The 20,178-nt window shown below is 53.4% G+C and overlaps 1 protein-coding gene across 1 annotated transcript; it reads right to left on the minus strand.

Moving 5' to 3' along the window:
* Positions 1–844: 844 nt before the first annotated feature.
* On the minus strand, positions 845–19,270 carry LOC119952437 (receptor-interacting serine/threonine-protein kinase 4-like). The gene is made up of 10 exons (XM_038776187.1): positions 19,118–19,270; positions 13,871–13,920; positions 11,599–11,757; positions 9,635–9,717; positions 6,420–6,507; positions 5,248–5,330; positions 4,159–4,219; positions 3,560–3,642; positions 3,433–3,460; positions 845–1,121 (listed from the first exon to the last, which is right to left on the minus strand). The coding sequence occupies exons 2-10, from the start codon at positions 13,905–13,907 to the stop codon at positions 1,006–1,008; spliced, it is 738 nt and encodes a 245-aa protein (XP_038632115.1). The 5' UTR covers positions 13,908–13,920; positions 19,118–19,270; the 3' UTR covers positions 845–1,005.
* Between the last annotated feature and the right edge of the window lie 908 nt (positions 19,271–20,178).

The following is a 20,178-nucleotide window of genomic DNA, read 5'->3' on the forward strand; positions in this document are numbered from 1 at the left end:
GGTTGGGGTCACATTAGCCATGACCGGGCAAGGAGGGTGGATTTTCCTTCCCTAAAGAGGGAATACCAGTGAACCAGATGGGATTTTTATGGTAATCCAGCAGTTTCGAGATCCCCTTTACCTGTGGCAGTGTATCCACCAATCAGAGCGCACTTGCCCGCCAACAGCAGTCGCTTTTTCCGACAATCGATGATAGTTGTTGTGGTGAATGTAATATAGAGGTATATGTATGATAATTCACATTGTCTTTGTAAGCGCAGTAGCGCTATCCTACCACTAGGGTGAGTAGCTCTGGGAGTACTTAGGAACTTGTACTGGACTCCACCCTTGGCTCCGCCCATGACTCCTCCCCCTAGTGCAGCTGTATAAATACCCTTGTCCAGAGTCAGCCTGAGTTCACTAAGAGTTCATCAACGGGTAACAGGCTGGCTCTGAAGTAAGTTGATTAAAGCCTAGATTCACATCGGAAACACGTGTCTGGTGAATTGATGGTTCCATCAGTTGTCAGGGTCACCCATGACTGAAACTGGCTTCAGCTATTCCAGATGCTGTCGATTGAATTGAAGACGGCCAACTGCCGAGGTGGGAGGGATTCGAACCTGCGTCCACCTGTTGACCAGTGGTGCGTCTACCCCCCCCCCTCCCCTCTCACGTTTGCCCCAGTGAGCTGAGGACCCTCTATCATTGGAGCCTATTCAAGATTGCGATCTTTGGTTCCTCTCTGGGTATCAAATACTAGGAGGAGTGGGCTGGGAAATGGGGATTCTGGCAGGCCGGGGTAGGGTCGAGGGGCTGAATGGCCTCCGATTCCTGGTGTTCGTTACAAGAGCAGGTCAAACAAAGATGCAGATGGACAAATACAATTTAATTTTTTGCGGCGAGAGCCACTTTTTCATTCCCCCGAAAGTGCGCGACTCGGAGAACAGGATTTCGGAATGATCCAGAAGGCCAAACTGTGTGTCGTGGGGTGGGGAGGTGGAGGGCATGTCAACACACGCTGAGGTGTCAGACTGCCTCGTGCAACCGCTTCTTTTTACCCTTGGTTTTCCTGGTTATATTCATGGTGTTTCCACTGCCGACTTGAAGTCCTTCGATGTTGGAACTGAAGATCTGAATTGATCCTTTGGTGGGGGGGGGGGGGGGGGGGGGAGGAGGAGAGAAAGTAAGAAAGGAATGTGAGAAAGAGGGAGAAAAGGGGCATCATTGACATAGACATAGAATTTACAGTGCAAATGGAGGCCATTCGGCCCATCGAGTCTGCGCCGCCCCTTGGAAAGAGCACCCCATGCCTCCACCGTAACTCAGTAACCCCACCTAACCTTTTTGGACTCTAAGGGTCAATTTATCACGGCCAATCCACCTAACCTGCGCGTCGTTGGACTGTGGGAGGAAACCGGAGCACCCGGAGGAAACCCACGCAGACACGGGGAGAACGTGCAGACTCCGCACAGACAGTGACCCAAGCCGGGAACCGATCCTGGGACCCTTGAGCTGTGAGGCAACTGTGCTAACCACTGTGCTACCGTGCTGTCATAGAGGAGGGTCACCCAAAACCGGTTCCCGCGATCACTTTGGAGAGCAGTCCTGACACCCCCCCCCAGCCTTCCGAGAGTTGGTACACTCTGTTCCGCAAGCACTCTGACCTCTCTGTCCTCGCCCTGCCCCAACATTCTGATGATGCCGAAGAAGCCTCGAAGGAACGACGTCCCCGCCTTCTGATCTGGGCTCTACACCGGGTTCGACAACTTCAGGCCGTAACTCACGGCCCCCCCGTTTTATCATTCCAGAAAACGGCAACGAGTGCCATTCGCACCTCCTCTATTCCTGCCCTTCGTCTCTATACATGCCCCGTTGCCATCTACTTCGGCCAGGAGGTGAGGCCATGGAGGGGTTGAACAATAAACGTGAGAATTTGGAAATTAAGGAGTTGCTTGAAGGTGGGAGAGTGGCCGGGAGTGGGTCAGAGGTGACAAGGATTGGGCGAAGGTTTCAGCAGTGGACGAGCAGGAGACAGGGGAGTGAGCAATATCGCGGAGGTGGAAATAGTGATCTCTCCTTCGCCTTCCCCGCTTGCCGAAGACTTCATTGCACCTCGACCCTTTCCTAGTTCTGATGAGGGATTAACTCAACCTCTCGGGACAGGAGGAGGCCGCTCGGCCCCTCGAGCCTGATTCCCGCCATTCAACGGGGGCCACGGCTAACGTACGACCAGACGTGGACAGAATCTGAACTGGACCAGCTGTACAAACACTGTGGCTCTCCGAGAGTGGGTCCAGAGACTGGGAATACTGCGGTGAATGACTCGCCTCTTGACTCTAGGCAGATTTAAAGGTGTTGAGGGATGCGAGGTTAAAGAGAGAGAGAGAGAGCACCAGTGTACGGCGTTAAGATCGAGGATCAGCCATGATCTTGTTCAATGGCGGACAAGGGCTGAATGGCCAAGTGCTGCCTCCTATTTTCTGCCTTTCTACGCTGCTGAGCCAGGAATGTGGCCGGAAAACACACTCTTCACTCAGCCTGCGTGAGCCCGTAGCCCGACAAAGCTCAGGAAGCTTGACGCCATTCCGGGCCAAAATGGCTGATAGCTCTCCGGCCCCCTCCGGGCAACAGCGCTGCGGTGGTGCGGAGGAGGTATTGCGGCGCCGTGCCGGCACCGAAGCTCCCGGGACCGTGTGTAAGGAAAGCAACGGGAGGTCCCAGAGGCGCGAATGTGGTGGCTACCCTGGGGAGGAGGGGTATGTGTGAGGGAGAGGGGGGGGGGGGGGGATGGATGCAATCTTGGTGTCGGGAAGAGGTAGGCAAAGGGAGAAGGAGAACAGGAGCTTCCATGTCTCTGAGGAGTGGATGCCCCAGAAGGGGCCTTCATATCGAGGCCTCCCTTGCTTCCCCTTACTCCCCACACCTCCCCCACGACTTTCCAGGCCGACATCGAGGGTGAAGATTTTTTTTCTATTTGGCGCCCTGCTCCAATGGCGCCTGCCAGCTAGAATATTGAGGCTTGGCGGTAAATGACCCTTAAGCATCCACCTTTACGGGTCTAAACAGGGGCAGAAGGATCAAACTACCCCACCTGAATTCCAGGCGGGGATACAACCCTAGTTTGGTGAGAAAATATTGGAGGAGAATAAAACCAGAAAATTCCGGAAATGGGCAGCAGGTTCACGGGGGGAGAGGAGAAAGAAACAGAGTTGACTTTGCAAGGCCAATTTGGCACGGTATTTGGAATCCGTTGCTATGGTATTTCAGTGCACTATGACGACCCGCACCCGCTCCCCGCAGGCCCCTCCCCCCCATCCCCACCTCCTAATGTTAACTTTGCGACCTCTCGTCCCTGACCCACACGCCAGGCAGGAATAATATTTTTCTTCCAGATACCCGTGTCAAAACCTGCCGCCATCTTGAAAACTGACACAAAGTCGGTTTGACTCTTACCAAGACCTTGTGCGCTTGTCACTGCCACCTGAAAGGCAAAAAAACAAGACTTAAATTGTGGATTCCATCGCGACGTCAACAAAGAAAAGCCGCATTCGTATTCTGACCTTTGAACTCTGACCTTTACCTGAGCAGCTGACTTCTGATTGGATGGTTTTCTCTCCTCCGCTGCCAGTCCCGGCGCCATTCCGTGATTCGATTGGCTGGTCACTGAAGGGAGGCATGAGAACAGGGGAATGTTATGACGGCTGACGGAGTGTCAAAGGTTACGGGTTCTCGCTCGCTCTCATTGTACACAATCCCAATGGACCCAAACCCCTTCCCATTCACTCCCACTGTACACAATCCCAATGGACCCAAACCCCTTCCCATTCACTCCCACTGTACACAATCCCAATGGACCCTAAACCCCTTCCCATTCACTCCCACTGTACACAATCCCAATGGACCCAAACCCCTTCCCATTCACTCCCATTGTACACAATCCCAATGGACCCAAACCCCTTCCCATTCACTCCCACTGTACACAATCCCAATGGACCCAAACCCCTTCCCATTCACTCCCACTGTACACAATCCCAATGGACCCAAACCCCTTCCCATTCACTCCCATTGTGAAATTTAAGCGAATCATTGCCTCTGCCAGGAGCCACTGGGACAGATTTTATAGCATTGAAGGTGCTTTATAAATTCATGCCTTTGTTGGCAAACACTGTCAACTCTTACCTGGCTTGGCACCTGGCAGTTTAGTTCCAGTTTGTTGGTGATTTGGTGCCCCCTCTTGTACCTGTCGAGGAAAAAATAAACAGTTTTCACTGCATTTTCTTATTAGTTTTGAGGGAAATTCTATTTATTCCCTTTCCCTCTATCCTTCCGCACCCGAGGTTCCCTGTGGACACGTCTCCTGTCAGACCCTCGCATTCCCTATTCAGCCTGGGGATTGTTTTTTTAAATAAATTTAGAGTACCCAATTAATTTTTTCCAATTAAGGGGCAATTTATCGTGGCCAATCCACCTACCCTGCATATCTTTGGGTTGTGGGGGCGAAACCCACGCAAACACGGGGAGAATGTGCAAACTCCACACGGACAGTGACCCAGAGCCGGGATCGAACCTGGGACCTCGACGCCGTGAGGCAGCAGGGCTAACACCGTACTGCCCTTGCCTGGGGATTGTTTGAGGGCAACATTCCGGTGATTGAACATCATATCTGAAGGAAGGCCTGAATAAGCCCGAGGTCTAGCGGCTCGTCCGCCTCGACTGATGGGGAGAGGAGATTGTCGACAGCTCCTCCATTCCCAAAATCGCAATGGACCATTGACTCCCCCAAAAGAAAATTAGGCCCTTTTCTTCCTCGACATGGAAATCTGGCCGGCATGTCATCTTTTGGGGCTCCCCGGAGGGTGCAAGACCTTCGGTTGCAGAGGTGGAGATTAGCGGGCCTTCCTTCAATTGCTGTCACTCCACAGCAAGAATGATTTGCAAGTGAAGAAAAAGTTGGCCGGACGGAAATCCTCCCCAGCCTTTGTGACCCACGGTGTTAAGTTACCATGACGACCGTTTTCTTCTTCCCTCTTGACCTTGGCTCGTGGCCACCTTGCACTTCGCCCACGGTGGTGGGCGTCTTAATCACTCGTCACCGGAGCAATCAATTTGACTTTCTTTTTTTATTGAGTACACGTTTCCCCCACTAGGAAAAAAAAATGCCCCCCCCCCCACAGTCCTTCCGACACAACAGCGTCCCCTCTGGGTTAACTTTGAATTGAAGGCCTCAAAAGCCTGTGGAAGGCCTCATCGTCATGGCAACGTACTAACCGGCGGTTTCGTCCTCTCTGATGGGACGGCCTCTGCGAGCTGGGGAGCATCCTGCCCCGAGGAATACTGGGTATAAAGTTTCCCTGCAGAGACAAGAGATCATATTTGAAGGAACATCGGAACAGGAGCAGGCCGTTCGGCCCATCAAGCTGACCTGTTATTAAGTAAAAGCGTGGCTGCATGGTCTGGGGCCTAATTCCACATCCCTGGCCTTTGCCCCGTATCCCTTGGACAGCAAAAATCTGTCTACCTCACATTCAAAAGTGACAACTGACCGAACGGCAATTGACTTTTGGGGAAGAGAGTTCCAAATTCCGACCCTCTTTTGTGTGTCGGAATGTTTCCTAATTTTGCTCCTGAAATGTTTGGCTCCAATGATTAGATTCTGGCCTCGACGTACTTCCCCCCCCCCCCCCCCCCCCCAGCAGCCCACCCCACACCCGATCGGAACCAGGGGTAATACTTTCACTCTTTACCCAATCGGTACACGTTAATATCCTGGAAACATCAAAGAATCCATAGAATCATAGAATCCCAAGAGTACAGAAAAATGCCATTTGGCCCACCAAGTCTACACCGACCCTCCAAAAGGACATCCAATCTAGGCCCATGCCCCCAGTAACTCCACCTGACTTTTTGGACACTGAGGGCAATTCAGCACGGCGCATCACCTAACCTGCACGTCTTTGGACTGTGGGAGGAAACCGGAGCACCGGAAACCAACGCAGACACGGGGAGAAGGCGCAAACTCCGCACAGACAGTGACCCGAGGCCGGAATTGAACCCGGGTCCATGGCGCTGTGAGACGGCAGAGCTAACCACTGTGCCACCGTGCCGCCCATCAATCATTCTCCCCTGTCAATCCCCCTAAATCTTCTCAATTGCAGGAAGCACAATGCCCTAGATTGCGCAATCATTCCTTCCAATTGAATCCTCGGGGGGTACAGGCATTGTTCTGGTGAATCAACAGCTCACTCCCTCCGAGCTTAGCCTACGAGTGCCCAGAGCTACTTCTGGAGTGGCCAAACAGGGCGGGGCTGCAGGCGAGCACTCCCAAACCTCTGGACTGGCGTGGGGGTCTGGAGTCACATGTAGGCCTGACCGGGTAAGGACGGCAGAGACCCCCTTTCCCTGAAGGGGGCACGTACGCGAAGCAGATTCTCGCATCTCACCGACTCCGTCTGAAGCGCTCTCTCGCAAACTCAGGTCACGCATCCTGTCTGAGAAGTTCCCAATGCTGCTGCCGGTGTCCTGGTTTCTCTGCAATGTAAAGCACTCTCTTTAATCCAGTGTGCAAAATTCCACAAGGACGAGCACTCCCCTCTGCCCAGTGTCCCGACACGCCCACCCCCGGAGATACACACTCCCTCTGCCCAGTGTCCCGACACTCCCACTCCCGGAGATACACACTCCCTCTGCCCAGTGTCCCGACACTCCCACCCCCGGAGATACACACTCCCCTCTGCCCAGTGTCCCGACACTCCCACCCCCGGAGATACACACTCCCCTCTGCCCAGTGTCCCGACACTCCCACCCCCGGAGATACACACTCCCTCTGCCCAGTGTCCCGACACTCCCACCCCCGGAGATACACACTCCCTCTGCCCAGTGTCCCGACACTCCCACCCCCGGAGATACACACTCCCCTCTGCCCAGTGTCCCGACACTCCCACCCCCGGAGATACACACTCCCCTCGACCCGCTGTTAAGGGGCAATTTAGCGTGGCCAATCCACCTAGCCAGCACATCTTTTGGGTTGTGGGGGGGGCAAAACCCACGCAGACACGGGGAGAATGTGCAAACTCCACACAGACAGTGACCCAGAGCCGGGATCGAACCTGGGGCCTCGGCGCCGTGAGACATCAGGGCTAACCCACTGCGCCACCTTTATCTCTGTTTTAAGCCTTTGAATCTTTGCCTCGTTCACAGTTCCCCTGCCTCCCCCCCCCCCCCCCCCCCCCCCCCCCCCGGCCCATCCTCCGCTTAGCTCTCACCTATTCCCCATGGTCCCTCATGCCCACCATGCCAACCCATGCCACTTCCAGGCACCAATGTGTGGACCAATTAAAATATTCGCAATGGCCTGTGTGGAAATGCTTTAAAAAACCCCCAGTCATGATTTTCCTAAACACTGACGTGACCGAAACTCTATTGAAGTGTCAATTTAACAGACCGTAAGACATAGGTAGAGAAGTAGGCCTTTCAGCCCAAACCGGGCTGCTCCGCCCATTCCGTGAGTTCCTGACGGTGGCACGGTGATTGGCACTGCTGCCTCTCAGCGCCAGCGACCCGCCTTCACTTCGCCCACTGTCTCCTCCCACTGTCCGAAGATGTGCAGGTTAAGATGGATTGGTCGTGCAAAATTGCCCCTTTCTGTCCAAGGGTTAGGTAGGGTTACGGGGATGGGTTTGGGAGTGGGCTGAGGGGGGGGGGGGGGGGGCTGCTCTTTCAGAAGGTCCGTGCCAACTCAATGGGCTGAATGGCCTCCTTCTGCACTGATTCTATGGATTCTATGAACTGATCCGATGTGATAATCCTCAACTCCACTTTCCCGCCATATCCCCATAAACCCTCGATTCCCTCACGGATTAAAAATCTGTCTGTCTCGGCCTTTTGAACATTGTTACGGGCCAGGGTTGAGAGAACCCCAAAGTGTATCATGGAGTTCACCTGACCCACAACTTTTAATAGATTGTGGTATGGGGAGCACACGGCCCACTCTACAGGTGTGGTACAGCAGAAATCGAAAAGTAATTTTTAAAAGCAAAACAACGTTTATTCCGTGAACTCAAGTTTAAAGTCACTACTGAAAACATTTATAATTCTGAATTCACCAAATGATGAGGAGATAGTCTTTTGATGGCAGCGAGATCAACAGTACACCTGCTTTGTCTGGGTTCAGCTCCAACACTGAAAACAAAACTGAAACCCACCCTGCAGCAAACAGCCTAAAACAAAAGGAAAAAAGCTGACAGACAGCCCAGCTCCACCCCCCCCCCCCCTCTGACATCTCTGATAAACACCCATTTCTTAAAGGTACTCTCACGACAGATATTTATATACACACCCATTTATAAACACCCATTTCTTAAAGGTACTCTCACATGACAACATACTTAATGGCCCAGCCTCTCCAGCTCTCTGCGGGAAAGAATTCCACACATTCCCCACCCTCCGAGAGGGGAAATTCCTCCTCATCTCTGTCTGAAATGGGGCGGCCCCCTTACTCTGAGATTCTGCCCTCTGGTCCCAGACTCTCCCACAAGAGGAAACATCCTCTCAGCATCGACCCTGTCGAGCCCCCTGAGAATCCTGTCTGTCTCAATAAGGTCGCCTCTCATTCTGCTAAACTCCAATGAGGACAGGCCCCAACCTACTCAACCTCTCCTCGTAAGGAAATCCCTCCCTACCCGGGATCAACCGAGTGAACCTTCTCGTGACAGCCTCCAATGCCGGGATATCGTCCCTTAGATAAGGGGAACAAACTGTTCACAGTATTCCAGGTGAGCTCTAACTGGTGCCGTGTATAGTTTAAACATGAATTCCCTATTTTTATATTCCATTCACATTGAAATAAAGGCCAATATCCCATTTCCCTTCCCAATTACCTGCTGAACCTGGCGCTATGTATGCACCAGGACCCCCAAATCCCTCTGAGCTGCAGCTTTCTGCCGTCTGTCTCCATTCAAATAATATTCAGCTCATTTATTCTTCCCACCAAAGTGCAGAACTTCACATTTTCCTATTTATATTCCATCTGCTGAGTTTGTGCCCACCACCTCACTTGTCTATGTCTATCTGTCGTCTCTTTGTGTCGTCCTCACCATTTGCCTTTCCCATCTATTTTTGTGCCGTCCGCAAACTTGGCAATAGTGCATTCACTTCCCTCATCCAAGTCATTCATCTATATTGTAAGTAATTATCCCAGCACTTAAACCCGTGACACTCATTGAGTTACATGCCATATCCCCACTTATCCCGATATCAATCCCGGAAACCAAAAGCTTGACACCGTCTTTATGTGGTGAAACTGAATGTCGAGCCATTGACAAAAGAGATCTCAAAAAATTATCAAACATTTAATATCATAAAGCTGTCAGTCAACTTTGGGCCACAATCCTGGCCCTCCCTCCCTGACAGCACTGTGGGTGTTACCCACACCACACAGGGACTGCAGCCGGTTCAAGATGGCGGCTCACCCACCACCTTCTCAAGGGGCAATTAGGGACGGGCAACAAATGCTGGGCCCAGTCAGCGATGCCACACATTGCAAGAAGGAAACATAGAAAGATTAATCCTTGAATTAGCGTGTCCCCTTTAAATACTAACTCCACCCGGTGAGACAGGGGAAGTAGGCTAACTCGCTGTCTAACCAGGCTGTACTCACCAATATGCTCCCAACCCTGTGGGCAGCATCAGTGGCACTTGTCCTATGAGCAAGAAAGGCTGCTTCAGTCTCAACTAGGCACTCTGCAAAGATAGCAGAAATCAGAAATTCAGCCCTCAAAAAACGTATTTCTGGCAAAGTGTATTCCTCAATCTAACCCCGTGCTGTACCTGTCCCGAGAGTGTTTGATGGGGGCAGTGTAGAGGGAGCTTTACTCTGTATCTAACCCCGTGCTGTACCTGTCCTGGGAGTGTTTGATGGGGGCAGTGTAGAGGGAGCTTTACTCTGTATCTAACCCCGTGCTGTACCTGTCCTGGGAGTGTTTGATGGGGGCAGTGTAGAGGGAGCTTTACTCTGTATCTAACCCCGTGCTGTACCTGCCCTGGGAGTGTTTGTTGGGGACAGTGTCGAGGGAGCTTTACTCTGTATCTAACCCCGTGCTGTCCCTGCCCTGGGAGTGTTTGATGGGAACAGTGTAGAGGGAGCTTTACTCTGTATCTAACCCCGTGCTGTCCCTGCCCTGGGAGTGTTTGATGGGGACAGTGTAGAGGGATCTTTACTCTGTATCTATCCCCGTGCTGTACCTGTCCTGGGAGTGTTTGATGGGGACAGTGTAGAGGGAGATTTACTCTGTATCTAACCCCGTGCTGTACCTGTCTTGGGAGTGTTTGATGGGGACAGTGTAGAGGGAGCGTTACTTTGTATCTAACCCCGTGCTGTACCCGTCCTGGGAGTGTTTGATGGGGACAGTGTAGAGGGAGCTTTACTCTGTATCTAACCGCGTGCTGTACCCGTCCTGGGAGTGTTTGATGGGGACAGTGTAGAGGGAGCTTTACTCTGTATCTAGCCCCGTGCTGTACCTGTCCTGGGAGTGTTTGATGGGGACAGTGTAGAGGGAGCTTTACTCTGTATCTAACCTCGTGCTGTACCTGTCCTGGGAGTGTTTGAAGGGGACAGTGTAAAGGGAGCTTTACTCTGTATCTAACCCCGTGCTGTACCTGTCCCAAGAGTGTTTGATGGGGGCAGTGTAGAGGGAGCTTTACTCTGTATCTAACCCCGTGCTGTACCTGTCCTGGGAGTGTTTGATGGGGGCAGTGTAGAGGGAGCTTTACTCTGTATCTAACCCCGTGCTGTACCTGTCCTGGGAGTGTTTGATGGGGGCAGTGTAGAGGGAGCTTTACTCTGTATCTAACCCCGTGCTGTACCTGCCCTGGGAGTGTTTGTTGGGGACAGTGTCGAGGGAGCTTTACTCTGTATCTAACCCCGTGCTGTCCCTGCCATGGGAGTGTTTGATGGGGACAGTGTAGAGGGAGCTTTACTCTGTATCTAACCCCGTGCTGTCCCTGCCCTGGGAGTGTTTGATGGGGACAGTGTAGAGGGATCTTTACTCTGTATCTATCCCCGTGCTGTACCTGTCCTGGGAGTGTTTGATGGGGACAGTGTAGAGGGAGATTTACTCTGTATCTAACCCCGTGCTGTACCTGTCTTGGGAGTGTTTGATGGGGACAGTGTAGAGGGAGCGTTACTCTGTATCTAACCCCGTGCTGTACCCGTCCTGGGAGTGTTTGATGGGGACAGTGTAGAGGGAGCGTTACTCTGTATCTAACCCCGTGCTGTACCCGTCCTGGGAGTGTTTGATGGGGACAGTGTAGAGGGAGCTTTACTCTGTATCTAACCGCGTGCTGTACCCGTCCTGGGAGTGTTTGATGGGGACAGTGTAGAGGGAGCTTTACTCTGTATCTAGCCCCGTGCTGTACCTGTCCTGGGAGTGTTTGATGGGGACAGTGTAGAGGGAGCTTTACTCTGTATCTAACTCTGTGCTGTACCTGTCCTGGGAGTGTTTGATGGGGACAGCGTCGAGGGAGCTTTACTCTGTGTCTGAGCCTGTGCTGTACCTGTCCTGTATATGTGTTCAGTGTGGTGTCTCAGAAGCAGATTGCCATGCTCGGGGTCCATTTTCTTACCGTTAAATGATGGCCGCACTTGTGGTTGGTCATGCCAACATTTCTGCATCAGCTCCTTCAGATCTTTCAAATTTTCCATTGTTTCCTGGCTTGGCAGGCAGTTGAGATCTGGCCTTTGACCCTGTGGGATGAGGATCAGGATCACCGCCTTATCCGCATCTTTGGGAATTGAGAGAAGTGGGAGCCGTGATCAGAACTGGAAAATGAGGCCTCCTGAAACAGGCTTCTCGGGAAGAAACCGACTGAGGGAGGGCTATGGCTGCCGGTCACTCGCAGAGTCATGAAAAATTCCCACAATGTCAACCCTCCGGCCTAGCTTGCCTCCTGCCTGCATTACCCCAGCGTCCGGAATGTTCCAGAACCTCCTGCCTTTCCCCTCACGTTTGGTCTCCACTGATGCAATCTCTTGACTGCCCTGCCTTATTCTACCCTCCCTAAACATCTGGTTACCCAAAGCTCTGTTGCCCAGGTCTTAGCTCACACAAATCCCCGTTCCTCAATTTCCAAACCCCCCCCCACCTCTTTCTCGTTGTGACTTACGTTGACTCCCGGTCAAGTAACAACTCAATTCCAAAATCCTCATCCTCATTTTCCAATCCCTCTGTGGTCTCAACGTTCCCACTCCTTACTTCTTTGATATCCCTCGGTCCTTCACAACCCTCTGAGATCTCCCAGTTCCTCCAACTCAGGCCTCTCAAGCATCAATTAATGGGAGGAGCCAGGTCTGTCTGTAGCTTTGCAGTTTGTTCCGGCGTTTTAAGTTGAGCAGCAGTTGGCCATGGGGTTGGAGTCTGACAAGACACGAGGAGTTTTGGGTTGTTCCTGAAAAGGATCTCTCTCTCCAAAGGTCCACACAGATAAACAAGTAACCTGTTGTGTTAACTTCATTCTCAACTGGCATTTGAACTGTATTGGGTTGCTGAACTGGGATTATTGTTCCATATAGGTATAGATTGTAATTTTAAAAAAATTATAAATTTAGAGTACCCAATTTATTTTTTCCAATTAAGGGGCAATTTAGCGTGGCCAATCCACCTACCCGGCACATCTTTGGGTTGTGGGGGCGAAACCCACGCAAACGCAGGGCTAACCCACTGCGCCACCGTGCTGCCTACAGATTGTAAATTAAAGCTTTTCCTTTTATTGATCAACTATATTGAACAATAGGGCAGCACGGTAGCATGGTGGTTAGCATAAATGCTTCACAGCGTCAGGGTCCCAGGTTCGATTCCCGGCTTGGGTCACAGTCTGTGCGGAGTCTGCACGTCCTCCCCGTGTGTGCGTGGGTTTCCTCCGGGTGCTCCGGTTTCCTCCCACAGTCCAAAGATGTGCGGGTTAGGTGGATTGGCCATGATAAATTGCCCGTAGTGTCCTAATAAAAGTAAGGTTAAGGGGGGGGGGGGGTTGTTGGGTTACGGGTATGGGGTGGATACGTGGGTTTAAGTAGGGTGATCATTGCTCGGCACAACATCGAGGGCCGAAGGGCCTGTTCTGTGCTGTACTGTTCTATGTTCTAACTGTTTAACTGATAATTGTAAAGCTATTTCTTTGAATTAAAGTTTGTTTTGACATAAAAGATACCTATTGGTCAGAGTCATCACTCCTGGGGTGAAGTATCAGTTACTCTCAGGTTTACAGATTGCAAATTGTTTGGCGTTTTCGCCCACTATTCTAACAAAAGTTGTGGTCTGGTCCAGGATCTGACCACTTTAGTCAATTCCGGGATGTGGGGTGCCGCTGGCAGGGCCCAGCGTTTGCTGCCCGTCCCTAATTGCCCCTTGAGAAGGTGGTGGGTGAGTCGCCTTCTTGAACCGGCTGCAGTCCCTGTGTGGTGTGGGTAACACCCACAGTGCTGTCAGGGAGGGAGGTCCAGGATTGTGACCCAGCGACAGTGAAGGAACGGCCGATATATTTCCCAGTCAGGATGGTGAGTGTGGGGCTCGGAGGGGGGGAACTTGCAGGTGGTGGAGTTCCCCATGTGTCTGCTGCCCCCTTGTCCTTCTAGATGGTAGAGGTGGTGGGTTTGGAAGGTGCTGTCGAAGGAGCCTTGGTGAGTCGCTGCGGTGCATCTTGTAGATGGTACACACACTGCTGCCGCTGTGCGTCGGTGGTGGGGGGAGTGAATGTTTGTGGATGGGGTGCCGATTAATGGTGGGCTGTAGCTGGGCTCACAGTCATGCCCCTCCCTCGAGTCACCTTGGGCTTGTCCACCACCTCAGCCCCCCCTCCCCTCCTTCCCCCCCTCCCCCCCTCACTCAGATCCCCTGCTTACCCCTGTAGGGCTGTTCGCCAGTCAGGATGCTCCACATCAGGATCCCGAAGCTATGAGGGGACAAAAAGAGCAGAGATCATCTGAAACCCGGCACCAAAGGTTGCACGCAATTCCCAGCGTCCCGCACTCCCGAACCACTGGGGTGGGTGGGAGTGGGAGGGGTGGGGGGAAAGGTCACGGTCTGACCTCGTTACCCATCCCCAATCAGAGCAACACCCATCACAGCCCCATCAAGGTGATAGAGACAGACAGAGAGAGAGAGAGAGAGAAAATCAGGGAGAGAGAATGTAGTGAACGTATTCAGCAGAATAAGTTGTCTGTAGAGTCCTGTAATATGATCCCTTTTCGATGTTGAGATACCCTCAATTACGACACAGGAGAGAAGATAGATAATTCAAAGGCTTTAATCATCTGAGAACTGAACAGCAGCTGAGAAGTGTGCTCACCACATGCGGCCTGAGTGAGCCTCGTCTTATATACCGTTTCCTGGGGGCGGAGCCAGAGGCGGAGTCCCCCAGGGTTCCAAGCCCGGTCTTAAAGGGCCAATGTATTAAAGGTAAGGTACAGTTACAGAAGCTACTGATACCATTCATCACATTCACCCCCTGTTTAAAAAAAACACAGTCCGTCGGGGGTGAAGTGGAATTATAAGTTCAGTCTTGTGGGTGGTCTGACCGTCCGTGCTGACCTTCTCCGCTCCGGTGGTGGTGCCGTGGATACGGTCGGTTTCGATGGTGGTATATCCGGGAGCACGGTTGACTGAGCCTTTGCCCGCCATGGAGCGGGGGGGGGGGGTATACGGGGTGACTAGGGTGATCGGTGCCGGTGCCGGTTGGGGGGCAGGGGGCGCTATGCGGGGGGGGGGGGGCACTGTCGGGGTCGGCAGTCAGTGCGGGGAGGGTAGCGTCGGTAGAAGGGGAGGGGTCGGTGGGGAAAAAGTCGGGGTCGGTGGGGAAGCCGGCGGGGTCGGTGGGCGAGCCAGCAGGTGCCAGATCTCACAGGGAGACAGTATCCTGCCTGCCGTCGGGGTGCTCGACGTAGGCATATTGAGGGTTTGCGTGCAGCAGGTGGACCCTCTCGACTATGGGATCTGATTCATGGCTCCTCACGTGTCTCCGGAGTAGGACTGGTCCCGGAGTCGTCAGCCAACGTGGGAGCAAGACCCCAGATGTGGACTTCCTGGGGAAGACAAACAAACGGTTGTGGGGGGGTCTCGTTCGTGGCCGTACAGAGGAGCGACCTAATGGAATGTAGGGCATCAGGTAGGACCTCCTGCCAGCGGGCGATTGGGAGACTCCTTGACCGTAGGGCTAGGTGGACAGCCTTCCAAACTGTCGCGTTCTCCCTCTCCACTTGCCCGTTTCCCCGCGGGTTATAGCTCGTCGTCCTGCTCGAGGCGATGCCCTTGCTGAGCAGATATCGACGCAGCTCATCGCTCATGAACGATGTACCCCGGTCCCTGTGGGTATAAGCGGGGAAACCAAACAGAGTGAAGGTGCTGCGCAGTGCCTTGATCACGGAGGCCGAGGTTATATCGGGGCAGGGGACAGCAAAAGGGAAGCGGGAGAACTCATCGATAACGGTGAGGAAATAGATGTTGTGGTTGGTGGATGGGAGGGGCCCTTTGAAGTCCACACTTAGTCGCTCAAAGGGCCCAGAGGCCTTTATCAGGCGGGCCCTGTCTGGTCGGTTGCGGGACTTGATGAAGTGGGCAAGCCGGGTGACCCCGGGGTGGCAGAGGTCATTGGCAGAGGAACTGCAGTGTCAGGCTCCGGTGGCTGCACTGAAATACCAGACCGAGCAGCAGGGGGGCGCAGAGGTGAGGGAGGATGTAGAGTTTAAAACGGGTGTATTCAGCACCTTGAATTGCGAGGTCAGTGACACAATACCCCGTGATTTGTACCGAGTGGGACCCCGAGGCGAGGGCGATAGTTTGGGAGGCGGGGTGGGTGCGCAGAGAGCAGCGCCTTACCGTGTCTGGATGGATAAAGCTCACCGTGCTCCCGGAGTCGAATAGGCAGGGAGTGACGTGGCCGTTGATTCGCACCCGCATCATTGAGTTCCGCAGGTGCTTCGGCCGCGATTGATTGAGCGTGATCGCTCCTAGTTGCGGGTAGTCAGAGTCCTCGGTTAAGACGGACTCACAAAATGGCCGCCTGGAGTCACAAAATGGCCACCGCCGTCGGTCGTACGTGTCGGGGTTCGAAGATGGCCGCCGCCAAGATGGCTACTCCCATAACTCGCACAAAGTCGATGACGCATCGGAAGTGGGCGTGTCCGGCCGCCGCGCGGCCCGTTGCGGGGCCTGTGAGGCCGGGAGCTTGATTTCTGGGCCTGGTGAGGATTTTGTTTGTGGCCTTTGGGCCCAGCCAGGCAGACTTTAGCGAAGTGCCCTTTCTTCCCACAGTCGTTGCAGATCGCGGAGCGGGCCGGGCAACGTTGATGTGGGTGCTGGCCTTGCCCACAGAAATAGCATGGGGAACCCCCGGAGTGAGCGGATCGCCACACGGCGCAGGCCTGTCGCGTGGCCGAGTCTGGAGGGGATCGAGAGGGGTTTGCAAGGTCCGTGGAGTACGTACGGAGGTTACGGTGGGCCGTTTCAGGAGAAGAGGTGAGCGTTACTGTGCCTTGGAGATCCTTTGCCCCGTCTTCTAGGAGCCGCTGCCGGATGTACGAGGACCTGATACCGGACACAAAGGCATCGCGAATATGCAAGTTCATGTGGGTTTCTGCCGTCACTGCTTTATGGTTGCAGTTCCTCGCGAGCACAGTGAGTCTGTCCACGTACTCGTCCAGAGTTTCCCCGGAACGCTGGCTGCAGGTTGAGAGCAAATGTCTGGCGTGTACCTCGTTAATCGGCTTCACGAAGGGTTTCGTCAGTATCTCGACCGCTGCTTCGTATGTCGTAGCGTTCTCGATCGCGAAGGAGAGTCAGTGGCCCACCCGGGCATGTAGTAAACGCAGCTTGCGAACGCCGTCGACATCAGTCGCTGAGGAGTCAATATAGTCCTCAAAGCACCGGAGCCAATATTTAAACATTTCAGGGGCTTCCGGCGACCGAGCGTCCAGGTTGAGTTTCTCCGGCTTTAGAGCGCTGTCCATCTTGATGTATCAGATGATTAAATTGAGATACCCTCAATCATGACACAGGAGAGAAGATAGATGATTCAAAGGCTTTAATCATCTGAGAACTGAACAGCTGCCGAGAAGTGTGCTCATCACGAGTGAGCCTTATCTTATGTACCGTTTCCTGGGGACGGAGGCCCCCAGGGTTCCCAGCCCGGTCTTAAAGGGCCAATGCATTAAAGGCAAGGTACAGTTACAGCAGTTACTAATACCATTCATCACACGGAGGAAACCCACGCAGGCACGGGGAGAACGTACAGACTCTGCACAGACAGTGACTCAGCAGGGAATCGAACCAGGGTTGTGAAGCAACAGTGCTAACCACTGTGCTACCGTGCCCCCTTAGTACCATGACTGAGACTAGCATTTTAATTCCAGATTTTATAAAGTGCAGAGCTACAGACCAAATAGGAGCCGGGGTAGAGGCCCCTCCGTCCTACTCCGCCATTCGATAAGGTCGCGGCCGATCTGATTGTGACTTCAACTCCCACAGTCCCTATGACCCCCGATAACCTTTCACCCCGATAACCTTTCACCCCCGATAACCTTTCATCCCTGGTAACCTTTCACCCCCTGATAACCTTTCACACCCCCCCCCCCCCCCCAAACACCCCCCCACCCCCGTTAATCAAGAATCTATCCAGCTCGGCCTTCGAAATATTCAGAGACTCTGCTTCCTTCTCTTTGAGGAAGAGAGTTCCAGAGACACACCAACCTCTGAGAGAAAATATTTCTCCTCATCTCCATTTTAAATGGGCGACCCCTTGTTTTTAAACAGTGACACTCCCTCCCCACAACAGTCCGAGATTCTCCCCCAAGAGGAAAGATCCTCTCCGCATCCGCCCTGGCCAAGACCCACCTCAGGATCTTAAAATTCTCAATTAAAACCCCTCTCACTCTTCGAAACTCCATCGGACACAAGCCCAGCCTGTCCAATCATTCCTCATAAGACCAGCCTCCAATTCCAGGTATGAGTCCAGTAAACCTTCTCTGAACTGCTTCCAGCACACTGACATCATTCCTTAAATGAGAGCAATACTGTACACAGTGCTCCAGATGTGGCCTCACCAATGTCCTGTCTAACTGAAGCACAACCTCCTGACTTTTGTATTCAATTCCCCTCACAATAAACAATAACATTCTATTAGCTTTGTGAATGGGGCTGAATGCTCTGTTCCCGCTTATGATGCCGCCACCCCCCCCCCCCTCCCCCCCCCCCCCCCCCCCCCCCCCCCACAGCCTCCACTGCCCCCAGGCCACCCATCGACCATGGGGTTTCCCGTCGGCGTGAGTGTGACTTCAATGGGAAATCCCATTGACAAGCAGCGGGGGGGTTATAGAATCTCGGTGCCAGAAAAGGGCAGCACGGTAGCACAGTGGTTAGCACTGTGGCTTCACGGCGCCAGGGTCTCAGGTTCGATTCCCCGCTGGGTTACTGTCTGTGTGGAGTCTGCACGTTCTCCCCGTGTGTGCGTGGGTTTCCTCCGGGTGCTCCGGTTTCCTCCCACAGTCCAAAGACGTGCAGGTTAGGTGGATTGGCCACGATAAATTGCCCTTTGTGACCAAAAAAGGTGAAGAGGGGTTATTGGGTTACGGAGATCGGGTGGAAGTGAGGGCTTAAGTGAGTTGGTGCAAACTCGATGGGCCGAATGGCCTCCTTCTGCACTTTATGTTCTATGTAAAAACACGCGGCTGGGGGCCCAGAGGATCTTGACCCTTGCTGTACCCGTGTGCCAGCCTTTTTGCCATTCATGAACTCAGGCGCCCAGATCCCTCTGCACTGCTCGGAACTCCGTTATCTCTCGCCTTTTCGATAGAAGGCTTCGCCGCGGTTTTTCCTACCAAGGTGGACAACTGGCAGGACTTGCCATCCCGGCAGCCGACCAATGGGGTTTCCCATTGTGGGCACCCCCCAACGCCGGCAGAGGTAGCAAGAGGTTCCGCCGAAGGGTCGCGATCAGCGATCCCAGCATGCAACACCGTCGTCATGCAGTTGGACAGAACCACGGGGGCCAAGAGAGGACTCTGACACGAGGGGTATGTTGGGGTGATGCCCCCCCCCCCCCCCCCCCCCCCCCCGCCCCCCCTCCCCCCAACACTGCTTCAAGGGGTCACACTGACCTGTAAACATCCGTGGCGGGGATGGGTTTGTACTGATTGATGTCCGCCTTTAATGCTTCCGGTGGGAGGTACTCAATCGTCCCGGCGACGGATGTCGCTGCTGAGGTGGAAGCAACCTGCTTCAGCTTGGACAGGCCGAAGTCCGCAACCTGGCAGGAGAAAACAATATCTTCGAAGGTTCGGATCAGGACTGATCTATTTGATCACTTCACAAGAGGCACACGGGCTCCAGACTAAAGCTCCCTCTACACTGTCCCCATCAAACACTCCCAGGACAGGTACAGCACGGGGTTAGATACAGTGTAAAGCTTCCTCTTCACTGTCCCCCATCAAACACTCCCAGGACAGGGACAGCACGGGGTTAGATACAGAGTAAAGCTGCCTCTACACTGTCCTCATCAAACACTCCCAGGACAGGTACAGCATGGGGTTAGATACAGAGTAAAGCTCCCTCTACACTGTCTCCATCAAACACTCCCAGGACAGGTACAGCACGGGGTTAGATACAGAGTAAAGCTCCCTCTACGCTGTCCCCATCAAACACTCCCAGGACAGGTACAGCACGGGGTTAGATACAGAGTAAAGCTCCCTCTACACTGTCCCCATCAAACACTCCCAGGACAGGTACAGCACGGGGTTAGATACAGAGTAAAGCTACCTCTACACTGTCCCCATCAAACACTCCCAGGACAGGTACAGCACGGGGTTAGATACAGAGTAAAGCTTCCTCTACACTGTCCCCATCAAACACTCCCAGGACAGGTACAGCACGGGGTTAGATACAGAGTAAAGCTCCCTCTACACTGTCCCCATCAAACACTCCCAGGACAGGTACAGCACGGGGTTAGATACAGAGTAAAGCTGCCTCTACACTGTCCTCATCAAATACTCCCAGGACAGGTACAGCACGGGGTTAGATACAGAGTAAAGCTCCCTCTACACTGTCCCCATCAAACACTCCCAGGACAGGGACAGCACGGGGTTAGATACAGAGTAAAGCTGCCTCTACACTGTCCTCCTCAAATACTCCCAGGACAGGTACAGCACGGGGTTAGATACAG

The sequence above is a fragment of the Scyliorhinus canicula genome, chromosome 17 (assembly GCF_902713615.1).
Source record: "Scyliorhinus canicula chromosome 17, sScyCan1.1, whole genome shotgun sequence".
NCBI lineage: Eukaryota > Metazoa > Chordata > Chondrichthyes > Carcharhiniformes > Scyliorhinidae > Scyliorhinus > Scyliorhinus canicula.

What these genes read in the sequence shown, in the direction of transcription:
- LOC119952437 (XM_038776187.1), bottom strand. Translation starts at nt 13,907, where the DNA reads ATGTGGAGCATCCTGACTGGCGAACAGCCCTACAGGG. An exon ending in ACAGGGTTGGGAGCATATTG is followed by an intron (nt 6,508 to 9,634) that starts GTGAGTACAGCC and finishes TTTACATTGCAG; the next exon opens with AGAAACCAGGACACCGGCAG. An exon ending in ACTGCCAGGTGCCAAGCCAG is followed by an intron (nt 3,643 to 4,158) that starts GTAAGAGTTGAC and finishes GCCTCCCTTCAG; the next exon opens with TGACCAGCCAATCGAATCAC.